Source organism: Liolophura sinensis, chromosome 6 (genome assembly GCF_032854445.1).
Source record: "Liolophura sinensis isolate JHLJ2023 chromosome 6, CUHK_Ljap_v2, whole genome shotgun sequence".
Classification (NCBI taxonomy): domain Eukaryota; kingdom Metazoa; phylum Mollusca; class Polyplacophora; order Chitonida; family Chitonidae; genus Liolophura; species Liolophura sinensis.
This window is the reverse complement of record NC_088300.1, coordinates 6,746,374-6,759,258: the sequence shown is the minus strand read 5'-3', so window position 1 is coordinate 6,759,258 and position 12,885 is coordinate 6,746,374. Positions and strand designations below refer to the sequence as shown.

Here is a 12,885-nt window from a genome sequence, read left to right as displayed (position 1 = left end):
TTTCTATTAACGCAGTAAATGTCAAGGGCAATGCGGGAAAGTGCCAGTACAGTAGTTTGGTAAAACGGCCTTCGTGGTAAGAAAGCAGACCCAACATAACAAGACTTGCTTATCTCCCTTACTGGTTAGGACAGTAGATGTCTCTGTGGCTGACAGATTTTTCGCAGTGCGCGATTTTACGAATCTCCGTAGAATGTCTCTGACCAAGTTGGAAAATGGCAATGTGCCTTTTTCATCAACAGAAACATCCGGTTTTGCATTGAAAGATCGACGAGATTAACAGGTATTTGTTACACCAAGCGTAATGCGGATTAACAATCAGAAAATTTAATTAAAATTCGGTTTACAGCTTGCATGTCGGCACAAACGATGACATTAACGCGCTCGACACGGTTTTCAACATTGAAGAGAAAGAATGTCTGATGTTTGTTGTTGTTGAATTGAGCAGAAGTTAATCATTTTTGAGTATAAAAGCACTTACATGTTACAAAATGCGATGTGATCGGCGAGTTGAATACCATATGGCCATCGTTGCAGTCTTTTATCTTCATCAAAACTGTATTTTTCGCCGACATCGGATGTTATTTTGTCGTGTGCTCTCCAAAAACTATTTTGCAAGCTATTTACAGTGTAATATGTACACGAAGCTTGCAGTTTCCTAAACAGAAAACCATTCGCACTAGGCGCCCAAAGATTCAGTAAAACACGCTAGTCGTTTGTACGTGTACAAATTAACTTCTAGATTTAATATATCTGCCTTACTCTTTACAGCACAAATCTTCCTTACCAACAATGAGTGCATCACCGCATCAGTTTGTGCCATCTACACCCTCTTTATCCCTCCATCCAGTATGGTCAAGTGTCAATTCTCCTGTGGCATTGGTTCCGGACATCATGGATAGATACCAGACTAGCACAAACAATGCTGATTTTTCTACTCCAAGTAAGCACATTTCATTGTGAACATAACATCAGATATCAGTAACCAAATTCATTTTCCAAGTTCCAGCTACCAAATTCAAGTAATACAGTATTCTCTTTGTCTGATGACCATACCGTAAAGGGATGGAACAAATGTGCTACTGGTGTCAATATAATAATCTTTAGCCCTAACCTGACCAAGATTCCAAATTACAAATTTGTATTCAATGTACTCCTGAAAATTTTTGCCACTGTGTAAATAGGTTGCAAGAATTTATATAAAGTATTACTATCTTGCTTTGCCAGCTGCCATAGTGCCATACACCCCACGATTGCAGCATTCTCCAACTGCTCGATTGACACCTGTTATAAAAGAGAATTCAGCACTACACAGGGTACGCAGAAAGCTGAAGTGCAATTCAACCCCTTCCTCACCAAAAGGTACACATTGATGTCATTCACAGAATCCAGGGATCAAAATTAGTGTATTATAGTTTAGTTTTTCCAAGTGACATATTTTTAGATTTTTTATCAAAGAACTTAAGTGTTGGCATCAAAAGGATCACTTAATGGCCAGTACGTGCTTCTGAATGTGCATCTTTACAGGACAAACTTTAGGTCAACTACAGAAGGCTCTTTGTACTCAGGCATGTCAAGGGTTTAATTTACTTTCTGTAAAACAATAGATGCTCACAACTGGCAGGTGATTGTAAGATAAATGCATATTTTTAATAATGTTTTATACTTCTGTCTATGCATGGCCATCTTCATGGTGAAACTACCTCATGAAACCAACAAATTCTGTTACTTTATATCTAACTTGAAGGCATTAAACAAGTAACTAAATTTGTGTTTGATGACTAGGTAGTTTTACAATGAAGATGTCTTCTTGATCGCAATGCATAGCCTCAAGTATAAAACATTGTCATAACATATTGCTGTTTAAATTTGTGGTATCATACCTAATCTTCAAAAGCAAGGAATGTATTTGAAAATTTGTCTTCTTTACAGTTGGAGATGTAGCAGAACAAGTGGTACCTTCCACACCTTACACAAGCCAAGAAAAAACTTCCTTGGGGTTGCAGTGGTTGGAAGGGGAATGTAATCTGAAAACCTCTGAAAATGATAAGGAAAGGAAAGAGCAATCCACATATAAAAGAGAGTCTCTACTCAAGTGGAGACTTTCTCCTAGGGCCAAACCTCTGTGCGACAGACCCATCAGCCTGTTCAGTTGTGATGATATCTTCAGCTAGAGGTCATCTACCTGCCTTGACATAGTCTACTTGTTTCATTGTTAACCCAAGTCCTCTTGACAGTTGTAAGGTCTTCGACTTGGGTAATCATGTACAATTGGTACACAACTTGTGTACCTGTCTTTAATGGGTCATACTACCAGTGTCACTTCCCTGCTTCTTACTAGCTCAACTTTAACATGACTTACAAATGATATTTTTAAAGTTGTTTGTCATTAATAAATTCTAATAAATGTATCAGAACACGTGTACTACATTCAGTAGTAAAATTTCATAATGAAAACCTTTTGATCCATGGTCTTCATTCAGTACCTGAAATAACTGTTTCTATTGGATAATAAGCATTTGTTTTCTTTACAAGAATGTTAATTTAAATGAAAATAAAATTACAATAATTAAGGTCTGTAAAATATGTAGATGCTTTCAGTTTGTTGTCGAGATTCTGAATCCAATGTGTTGTAATGTTTGATTGTGTTTATTTGCTGGAGGTCTGTTGTCCCTTTTAGCATTGTTTCAGCCATCTGCAGAACAGTATCTACTTGTAGCAGGCCTGACCCAAGGCATACAGCTTTATAGTGTGGAATGCCATACCAAAGACACCAGACATGACACCTCACCCAGTCACAATGACACAAATCAGCCTTTATTTTACCATCTTATGCTTACACCTTGAACTATACTTTTTGGGATACTCTTGGCAGCTGTAAGACAAGTTGATCAAATCAAGCACTGTGTGTCCTAAAATATCAGATCAGAATGTGAACATATCACAGTACACATGTGCATGTAAGTACGTGACCAACAATTCCCGTAATGCTAGAGCCAAGCCAGGGAAGTACAAAGATTGCCCATTCACCCTGGGTTAGGCTTCACCCTGGGTTAGGTTCTAACATCTCGGCCATTGCAGCGAGATGTGGGATAACTAAGTGTGTGGATTTTGGTTTCAAGATAATAAAACTGGAAAGAATCTCATAGGAGCAAAACTAGATAAGTTTGTTTTACTCTCTTCCAGCTGCCTGGATGTACCTTTGCACAAGTTATTGGCCAGTGCACAAATGGTAAATCATTGCAAATAAGAACACTTTTTCTTGGGTCTGATGCTACTTTAGTTCAGCAAGCCCTTGCAGGCCTTCACAAGTCTTCTGGAAGTGTCTAAGCCCTCGATCAATTTGAAGTCAGATTTCATTGTAACTTCTAATGGCTTAACCACAGGTTAAAATCAGAAAATTTGTCAAGACTCATTGAAAAGTACGGCATTTCCATCATGGTAGTCTGCTACCATCCATTAATAAACCTAATGGCTCTTTGATAGGCACGTGAAAAATAAATTCCTCACCAGGGCTTCATGCCCTAGTAACAGAGAATTTCTTTTCTCCCCATAGACTTTCAAAACTTCATCAAATGTAACACCCCTTTACTTCCCTCTACTGCTACGGACACTAACCCAATAATAAGAGAACTAAAGAATGTCATTTTAGACCAATTTATTCATAATAATTAGGGGGCCTCCGTGGCTTAGTCGGTTAGTGCGCTAGCACAGCATAATGACCCAGAAGCCTCTCACCAATGCGGTTGCTGTGAGTTCAAGTCCAGCTCATGCTGGCTTCCTCTCCGGACGTAAGTGGGAAGGTCTGTTAGCAACCTGTGGATGGTTGTGGGTTTCCTCCCACCATAATGCTGGCCGCCGTCGTATAACTGAGATATTCTTGAGTACGGCGTAAAACACCAATCAAATAAATAAATAAATAAATCATAGTAATTATAGTATGATGTAGAAGTGGGGTATGCATACTAAACACATGATATGATACAGCTAAAATATTAAGGTTGTATCATGCCCACTGGTCCAGTCCAGTTCACACATTTAGAGAACCTTTAACACTATCAGTTTGAATGATTGAAATAATGGTAACCATACTGACAGTATCCAACCATAGGGGAAAGAATACAAATTAGGCAATGATGATGTCACAAATCCTTTCAACAGGCACTGCTTTCATAAGCTGGGTTAATACACAAATCCTAGAATCATCAGATTCCAAAAGTGTTTAGTGACAGCTTCAATGAGCCGAGAGAGACTCGTACAAAAAAAAAACAAAGAAAAACTTACATTCCTCTACAAAAACCTACATTCCTCTGATGTCTAGGGTCTAGTGACGGTAAAACAGTTTCTGACAGTTAATCTCCAGCAGGTAGAGCACTACCCTAATTCCTCAACCTTTTCGCATATGAAAGAACAACTTTCAGTGAGATTTATGCAATTTTTAATTTGCTTCCAGAGACAAAACTACATTAGTTGGGTGAGGCAAATTTCAAGACTTCACAAAAAATATAACTTCATCAGGCTATGTAGAATACTGTTCTCGGAATATGCTTGAATAAACACCTTGCAAACAAGCGAAAAGGTTGGAGACTTACGGTAATCAGTTTTAATGGTTGTAATACTGACAACCACAGATCACTGAATTTAAACACAGGACCTCTTGCAATGCATGGGAACCATACTAATCTCTAGATTAGCAGCTGTGGTGGTATAGTCATCTATTAATACTTTAGTTACATTCTGTTACACTGTTTGCAAACAGTTCTTCTTTATGTCAGGAGAGTACTTCTGTTCTTAGTTCCTTACACAAATATGATTAAAGGATACCTGTTCCCGCACCTTTCACTACTTAGCCAGCAAATACTAAGTGCTAAAATTTATCTCAAGTTTGAAAATGAAATGTGAGTTATAACTTATAATCCATACTTTTTCTCCCTGAAGAGTAAAGGGTTCTGAGGCCTGCCAATATTACAACACCCACAACATTTGTTAGTGCCCCAGCATCAAATCCTGGTCTCATTCTGGTACTGAGACTCTGGGATAAGACTAGATAAATCTGATCAGTTTAGAACACTTTTAACGTAAGCCAACATAGCAAACCAACATAAGTATAACTCAACTATACCTAGTCTGTAAAACTCAAAACATAAACAAGATGCACACATATTTTGCATATCACTAGATATAAACTGTCTGACATGTTAATTATCTTTTATCTGATTTACCCAAATGAATGGAGACGAAATGAGCCTTGTTCTAATCTTGTAGGATTTATATGAGGTGAAATAATGGTATAAGCACTGTTCACGTTCCTTTAACACATGTACAAATCCTGTATAGTTATAAACGTCTTCTTTTTATTACTTTTACAAAATGACAAATGCAGTCCAATAATACAGTCCAAGAAATTCTGCCAAAACTTAAATGTGAGTTCTTATTGACTGTAAAATAACATAAAGATGTGTTTAGAGTTCAAGGCTGTATTAAATTGTTCAATTCCCAGGTAGTAATAGCCTTCACTGAAAACACCACTGTATGCTAGAAACGAATTACAACCACAACCAGTTCAGAAATTATAAGTCCTCCGATTAATACAAATTCATACATGATATAATACTAGAATTCACTTCTGGTCATCGGGACAGTCAGGTTGCTGGCTAGGATGAGCTTTCTTAAATGCTTCCAGTTTGGCCAGTTCATCATGAACACGAGAAATGGTCGGAAATTTGGACATATCCACTTTGAACCTATCAAACAGACAACCCACAGAATGGATGTAAGTATGACATACTGCTGACAAAAAAGCCATCCGGACTGCAGAGATTACGTATGGCAACTAACCAAAGCACATGTACCAACATCAAATTTATTGACAATCCAATGTATTTGCTGGATTGGTTTTTAACACTGCCTAAGAATATTTCACCTCTGTCAGTGGTTAGTTATGGTCCCTGAGTAAACCACCGACTTTTGGCAAGTAACTGACAAACTTTCCCACGGTCACACAGTTTCACTTGTAGTGTGAGCTTAATTTTGTATGCAATATTGATGGCAAAAAGTGTTCTGGCATCAGTACTATGTACATGTTACTAAATGTATCAGATAAATATGGCAAACAAAACACTAATACACAGCATAATATTGATCCAGGCTCAAAGTAAATGCAAAAATTACTAACAATCAAGAAGACAACAATTAAAAGTGGCCATACCAAGCGTAAATTTTAACCTAGAAATCCATTCATCAACTAATTATTGCAGTATGAATTTATCAATACACATGAGAGACCATTCACAAGGAAAGATAACTAACCTGTTAGCATTGTAGACTTGAGGAACCAGGCAGAGATCTGCAACAGTGAGGGAATTTCCGTAACTGTACTTCTCTGCTGTCTGAGATAGCATGGCCTCCACAGCTGTGAACAGAACAGACAGTGATTGACTAGTGTTGTTGAGACAACAGAAACACAACATCAGGCAAAATTTATTTATTTATTTGACTGGTGTTTCATGCCATACCCAAGAATACATCAAGCAATTAGGCACAAAATGCCTCAAATGTCTCAAGATTCCTTAGTATGCATAATTATGATAAAAGTTTCAAAGTTCTAATAAATGAACCAAGGCACATGTTGTCACTCTTAATCTTTGAATTCCACTCTGGTCTGATGAGAAAACAAGCCACTTAAACATGTTCTAGAAAATATTTTCCTGTAGTCCCATCTCGCAGGGAAGATTTTGATATTCAGCAAGTACACAAGTTTCCATGGGTAGCAGACAATTCAATTCATAAAAGCTACTGTTGGTATCCTTAAGAATGAATGAATAACAGGTTTAATGCCACAATGGCACTATATTAGCCAGGTTGTGGTGAGGTGTTGAGAATCCATTAAAACCCTATGAAAGGGCTCTATGAAGAAAACACCGATGGAAACACTCACTGGAAACACAGATTTATTTATATGTACATGTATACAATTTATCCACGCTGGTGGAAGGAAACCTGCGAAACCCTGCAGGAAACACTTTTCCCCCAAAATCACGACAATCTGGTTCATGGGTGGATGAACCAAAAGCCAGGGGAAACCCACTGCTCTCCACCAGGTATCTGACAAATCTCATAAAGCTTTTTTTTCTCCAGAGTTAGCCAGCAAGACATATTAAGTTTTTACTTCACTGGGGACGCAACACTGAAGTGGTTGCAAGGGAATCCCCATCACAAATCCCTGTAAGAGTGGTCTCATGTAATTAACATAATCATCAGTACTATGGTTTTTCATAAAACAACATTAGTTAAAGACTTATGACCAGAAAGTATGTAATGTGAACAGGTCTGGGAGAACAAAGTACCCTGGAATCCTGTGTCAATACAGCGGTTCCCCCAGGCTGGGCGTTTGTCCTCGTCTAGCTGGAGGAGGACAGCGAGGTTCTGCAATGGCTGAATTCCTGAGGCTATTGTCTCTGCAATCATTCTCACCTGAAGATTACAGAGCGTAACATGCTGATTATAAATGAGGTACTGTGCCTGCCCTCAAAATTTGCTGGACAAAAATCCATTTTAAGAGGTAAATAAAGGTCATGGAGTACATTTGTTGCAGAAACTCATTTTTCCAGAGGGACACATGTTATCTTCCAAACAAATCATTTTCTTGGGAGAGAAAATGTACACAAATAAATAAAAATCCTCACATGTTTTATGTTATACGTAAGAACATTTCACTCGCTTGACTTCAGTCCGGTTTATGAGTGGAGAAACTGGATAAAAGCTGATGAAAGCCCTTACAGCCTGCTAGCTACACGTAAATGACAAGCCTGTAGATTTAACTGTTGATCACTTCCACAACAGAGTATGCAAGAAACATTAAATAATAGGATATCAGCCATACCAACCTTGACTTTGTCCTTGGGGTCAGAGGGCAAGAGAGGTGGAGATGGCCGGGTCTCATCCAAATATTCAATTATTGCAATCTGGAAAAAGTGGAGAATATTGAGTGGTCTGCCTTCAGAGGGTTTGTCCTGGTGATTTTTACCCCAAGTAAATGTTTATTAAATTACAGTGCTGACCTAGTTATACCGGACGTCAGATAAAGTACTTTGGCTTGAACACAGCGTTAAAATTATTTTACTGCACTTAATGAAAGAAAACAGAAAAAAACATCACTTGTATGCTAGAAAGAGGAAGGAACAAAATTTTAATTCTTCATTTGTAATAATTTCAGAGAAAAAAATTGTATCATAAGATTTAAATACTTGTAAGTGTTGTCTGATGAGATGCCGTCTTCTCATCCTCATAAACCTTAGTTCAGCATCTCTAATGAGTATTGCACTGACGCTGATATTACACAGCTTGTAAATCAACTGATTTTATGTCTGTGGTGAAATGATACAGACCTGCCCCACAACACTTTGTGAAATGGCCCTTTGGCTACATGTCATTAAATCATTGTACACTATCTCAAATTGATATCTTATACAGTCGTTCTGTGTTATCATAGGTCACTTCACGGTTAAAGGCTACGTCACAGCTTGGGCGGCGCAATCGGACAACAACGTGTTTAATTGAATAAAATTCTCAAGATGGCTGCCTTAACTCACACTAGCCATTTGGATATAGTATTGACATTTTGTACTATAATACTTGAAAGTCTGAGTATCCTAGCCAGGTGCTGTCTTGTCTTTTAAAGGTTTCATGAGCAGGTAATTTATGTAACATTATTGTCTCAAACTGGCTTTAGCCGGAGTGAAAAAGTGCTTATTCAAATAAAAGTCAATGCTGGAACAACTTACAGGGTGCCCTAACTTTTATCCTCAATCAAGCCCTATCCAGGATCACTTTTTCAACCCGTTTCAGACACAGGATGGATATACGCTCAAGCATTATTTACCAGTATCTATTCATTTGAATAGAGTTTTACTCCGTAAACAATATTTCACTTGTACAACGGCAGCCAGCATTATGGTAAGAGGAAACCATGCAGAGCAAGAGGGAAACCCATGACAATCGGCAGTTTGTTGGTAGGCCTTCCCACATACGGCCATAGAGGCAGCACTGTCAGATCACGTGCAGATTTCCATTAATGGGATGTAACCAATTATAAGAAATGAGGAACAAGGTGACTCACGGACTGGGTCAGGGTGAGGCCATCAATGAGCAGGGTGGGCACCTGAGCCATGGGGTTCATGGTCTTGTAATCCTCCTTGTGCTGCAAACACACATATACATATCTACCACATAGTATGTCCATGAAGAGCTTTTCCATGGCAGTGGAAGGGCTCAACAACAGTTTGGCAACAACCACAACACTCAGTATCCATTTCATAAGCAACCCCAATATGTATAGATGAACATCTGCATAAATGTATCTCTGTTTTGTTGACATTAAAATGTAGTACACATGTTTATGTAGAATTTCAAATTCAAATGAACTTATTCTCTACAGTTGTATGTTTATTATTTATATATTTATTTGATTTGTGTTTTACACCATACTCAAGAATATTTCACTTTTATGACGGCAGCCAGCATCATGGTGGGAGGAAGCCGAGCAGAGCCAGGAGGAAACCCACGACCATCCGCAGGTTGCTCACATACCTTCCCACATACAGGTTATTAGCTGATTCGTGTTCCATGCTTTACATGGTAGGCGCTAGGAATATGGCTGACAGAAGCCAGATAGAGCTTAGGGGAATCACTGCTACACCTCATCAGACAGGTGCCTTAAACAAGTTTGTGCACATTTATTTATTTGACAGGTGCTTTACGCTGTAGTCAAGAATATTTCACTTATATGATGGCGACCAACATTATTACAAGAGGAACTGGGCACAACCCTTGGGAAAGTAGATTGCAACCCAAACCAACAGAAGGTGTATATGAACCTGCAAAGTCCAGGGCTTCTGGACATCCAGCACCGGCCACCAGCTGTCCAGGGCCCCTCAACAGCCATGTGTTACACTATTAAGCTTTTCTGTAATTTCTTGCACTAAAATAGCTCAATCATAATTACCTGCTGTCCTCCATCCTTGACCAAATGTACCGGAACATACTCATAGTCTATTCCCTTTAGTGCAAGGGCTGTAATAGATACAGAACAGGTGTATATTATTAACACCGTAGAAGTGGCAATACATTCCTACAGCATGGTCTCTTATAATTAAGACATCTGAATCAATTAGATATTGTTATTTGCAGTAATTAGAGTGGTTCACATAAAACTCCGCAACTGAAATTAGTCTGGATTTCCTACCAGATGTACTTTTAACACAAATTAGATTATTGGTTCCCCATGGAAAAAAAGATAGCTAAACTGGGATCACAAAACAGATTTTTTGCCCTCTTGTGACAACAATATAACGAAACAGATCATATATGTGATCAGTGAAGATACCTGTCACAACTCACCAATTCTGACTCGCCATGCACATGAGCTACGGTAATACGAATAAAGGACAGGCTGAAATTGAAAACAAAATATTTATAAGCAACATTTAATTAGGGCCATAAATAATTGTTTCTCATTCTTTATTACTTATGACGAATTAAACGTTGACCTAAAGGTGTGTATTTCTGTCCTGCTGTAAGTTGCAAGCCGTGTGCAAATATAAATAATAATAGAGATGACATTTCAAACACCATCAAGTGTGTCACGCAACAAACCAACCAGTACGTTTACCTCCCCAAATAATATCATCCCAAGCTGTTTATTTCTACAAACATAAGAACTGGAGTTTGTTTACTTGTTAGACTTCCTTTTATCATTTACATGAAGCTGAACTATTGGAATTTCTCTTAGTGATAAAAAGTGTTATTTCGCACAACTTATAGATATCGCCTTTGTTGTTTTACATCTTTGATATTTTATATGCAGATGCCATGACATGGAAAGAGAAACATTTGTTTCATGACATTTCAAACTGAGCTCAGTGTCATGACATCATAATACATCTACAGTATACTTTTACATCACGCAACAAAAAAACACATCTTATATACGGATCTTTGAAATATTTAGAGGTTTTTACGACTATACAGAAATCCTGGTGGTCTAGCTGATGAGGATCAATCACGTTACAATAACGTCACACGAATGGCTCAGGCAGGCTGGAGACACCGGTGATTCTGTTTAATCATAAGCACCCTAGGTCAACAGCAGTGGCCTAAGCTTACCACTGATTGGTCTAAAATACAGGACCTCTACATAGGGAGTGAAAAGTAACAACTGCATGAAATATGCCGTTTTTGGCACATTTTCTTCAGTTTTTGGGGTAGAATAGAATTTAGCACCTTCATCTTGGTGTTTGTTGTGTAACCAGATATATCTGAGCCTTATTTCATACCGAGTCAAATCCCTTAAATGCTGTAAAAAAGACTTGGTACAAAACAAAGTTTAGCGGTATCGAGTTACATAACAAACACCCAGATGAAGGTGTTAAACCCTTAAATAACAATATTTTATTACCCATTATAATGATGTTCAATCCTGAAGTTTGACTGATTTAAATGATGTGTTCATGTGTCATACAGTATAATGTACATGAATCCTCAAACATGTACTCCCCACGCACTACTACTTCATGGCTCAGGGGACCACCGACCCTCTAATCAAAGAACATATTTTCTTACTAAATCAGCAGTACCGGTAGTTGTTCAACCTACACGTATTTTTGACCATGTTCAATGAGGGACCAGCTGAAAGTGATCATGTTACTTCACACGGAGTGCAAGTAGGTCACATGAAGACCGTACAAGATAGCTTCAGGTCATATTATCTCGGGTTATTCCATAAACCACCCACCCTTACTTAGGCGAACAATACACAGGTAATAAATAAACTCCCTTCAGGTCCTATTAAATGTTCTCTAATAAGCCCAAAAACCACTACCGTGCGCCCAAACTAGGGACTAATTTGCGCAAAGTGAAGTGTTACTGTTAACGTTGTTGTTGTAGCGCATGTGACAGTTAGGTAAACATTCGTGCTTTCCTTTGACATTGGTACATGCGCCTGTCAGTCAGTGTGGTACCTCAGATTAATGTATTATGACACAGAAAATAATGTACACAGCTTTTTAAATCGCCATAAAACGTAAATTACAAGGTCCCTTGACATACTTTTACAGCAGCCATTGTAAACTTCCACACGTGGACTGCCGAGGTCAAAGTGTCTGCACGGAGAGCTCGCGAGGTTTTCATTGGTCCATGGCCGACCACGCCCACTTCATGCCCATGTGGAAGTCGACTAGGCCTTGGGTTGCCTAAAATGTTCAGTTCCAGAGGCCTCAGGCTGGACAAAAAAACATGAACCGAGTGAAAAAATAAAAATAAAGGCATCACTGGTGCAAGATGTCTTCCTTGTACTGTTTAAAATATGTTTACCATGTACCTAACAAACAATTACAGTTTTCTCAGCATTTGCCGCACTAGGCTATAAAAGAGGAGGAAATCCGCCCTGCAAGAAGGAGGCACACTACACTTACATGCACTCAGTCACATGGCTGAAAAACTGCTAAGTACGACGTTAAACCTTAAGCACTCATTCACTCAGCATATGTGCACCTAACTGCCTGCAACCAGTATCTAATGTAAAATACTGACTTTGTTCTTATCAGTCAAAATCAAGTAAGTAAATTCATAGAATTTTAGTAAATAGATTTTTACCCCATTCTAAATATGCAAAACGTCTGCTTTGAACAAGCTAGTTTTTGAGCGACCAATCACAATGAAGGAAATCATTAAATATCCAGAACATTTATAGATCATGCTGATTGTCAATCTGAGGCAACAAATAGTGAAACTGAAACTGAAAATGAAATTGTTACAGTATTTGGGGTAGTTGTTGCACAGGAAACAAAAGCATGACAGACCCAAAACCTTAATATGCACCATGCATTG

At 38.4% G+C, this 12,885-nt stretch overlaps 2 protein-coding genes across 2 annotated transcripts; one reads left to right on the top strand and one right to left on the bottom strand.

Annotated features, from left to right (window-relative positions):
- Positions 1-153: 153 nt before the first annotated feature.
- On the top strand, positions 154-2,579 carry LOC135469173 (uncharacterized). The gene is made up of 4 exons (XM_064747715.1): positions 154-283; positions 772-943; positions 1,228-1,362; positions 1,933-2,579. Exons 2-4 carry the CDS (start codon positions 793-795, stop codon positions 2,172-2,174), a joined length of 528 nt encoding a protein of 175 aa, XP_064603785.1. The 5' UTR covers positions 154-283; positions 772-792; the 3' UTR covers positions 2,175-2,579.
- Positions 2,580-3,428: 849 nt separating this feature from the next.
- On the bottom strand, positions 3,429-12,410 carry LOC135466656 (maleylacetoacetate isomerase-like). Its single transcript, XM_064744273.1, has 8 exons — positions 12,106-12,410; positions 10,399-10,450; positions 10,004-10,071; positions 9,119-9,199; positions 7,887-7,964; positions 7,347-7,473; positions 6,310-6,412; positions 3,429-5,744 (listed from the first exon to the last, which is right to left on the bottom strand). Exons 1-8 carry the CDS (start codon positions 12,322-12,324, stop codon positions 5,621-5,623), a joined length of 852 nt encoding a protein of 283 aa, XP_064600343.1. The 5' UTR covers positions 12,325-12,410; the 3' UTR covers positions 3,429-5,620.
- Positions 12,411-12,885: the final 475 nt, after the last annotated feature.

Bases quoted from the DNA above. Each gene is read 5' to 3' on its own strand.
- LOC135469173 (XM_064747715.1), top strand. From the start codon at position 793: ATGAGTGCATCACCGCATCAGTTTGTGCCATCTACACCCTCTTTATCC. The intron at 944-1,227 runs GTAAGCACATTT...TTGCTTTGCCAG, and splicing joins TGCTGATTTTTCTACTCCAA to CTGCCATAGTGCCATACACC. The intron at 1,363-1,932 runs GTACACATTGAT...TCTTCTTTACAG, and splicing joins AACCCCTTCCTCACCAAAAG to TTGGAGATGTAGCAGAACAA.
- LOC135466656 (XM_064744273.1), bottom strand. From the start codon at position 12,324: ATGCCTTTATTTTTATTTTTTCACTCGGTTCATGTTTTTTTGTCCAGC. The intron at 10,451-12,105 runs GTATGTCAAGGG...TTTCAATTTCAG, and splicing joins TTACAATGGCTGCTGTAAAA to CCTGTCCTTTATTCGTATTA. The intron at 10,072-10,398 runs GTGAGTTGTGAC...TATCTATTACAG, and splicing joins TGCATGGCGAGTCAGAATTG to CCCTTGCACTAAAGGGAATA.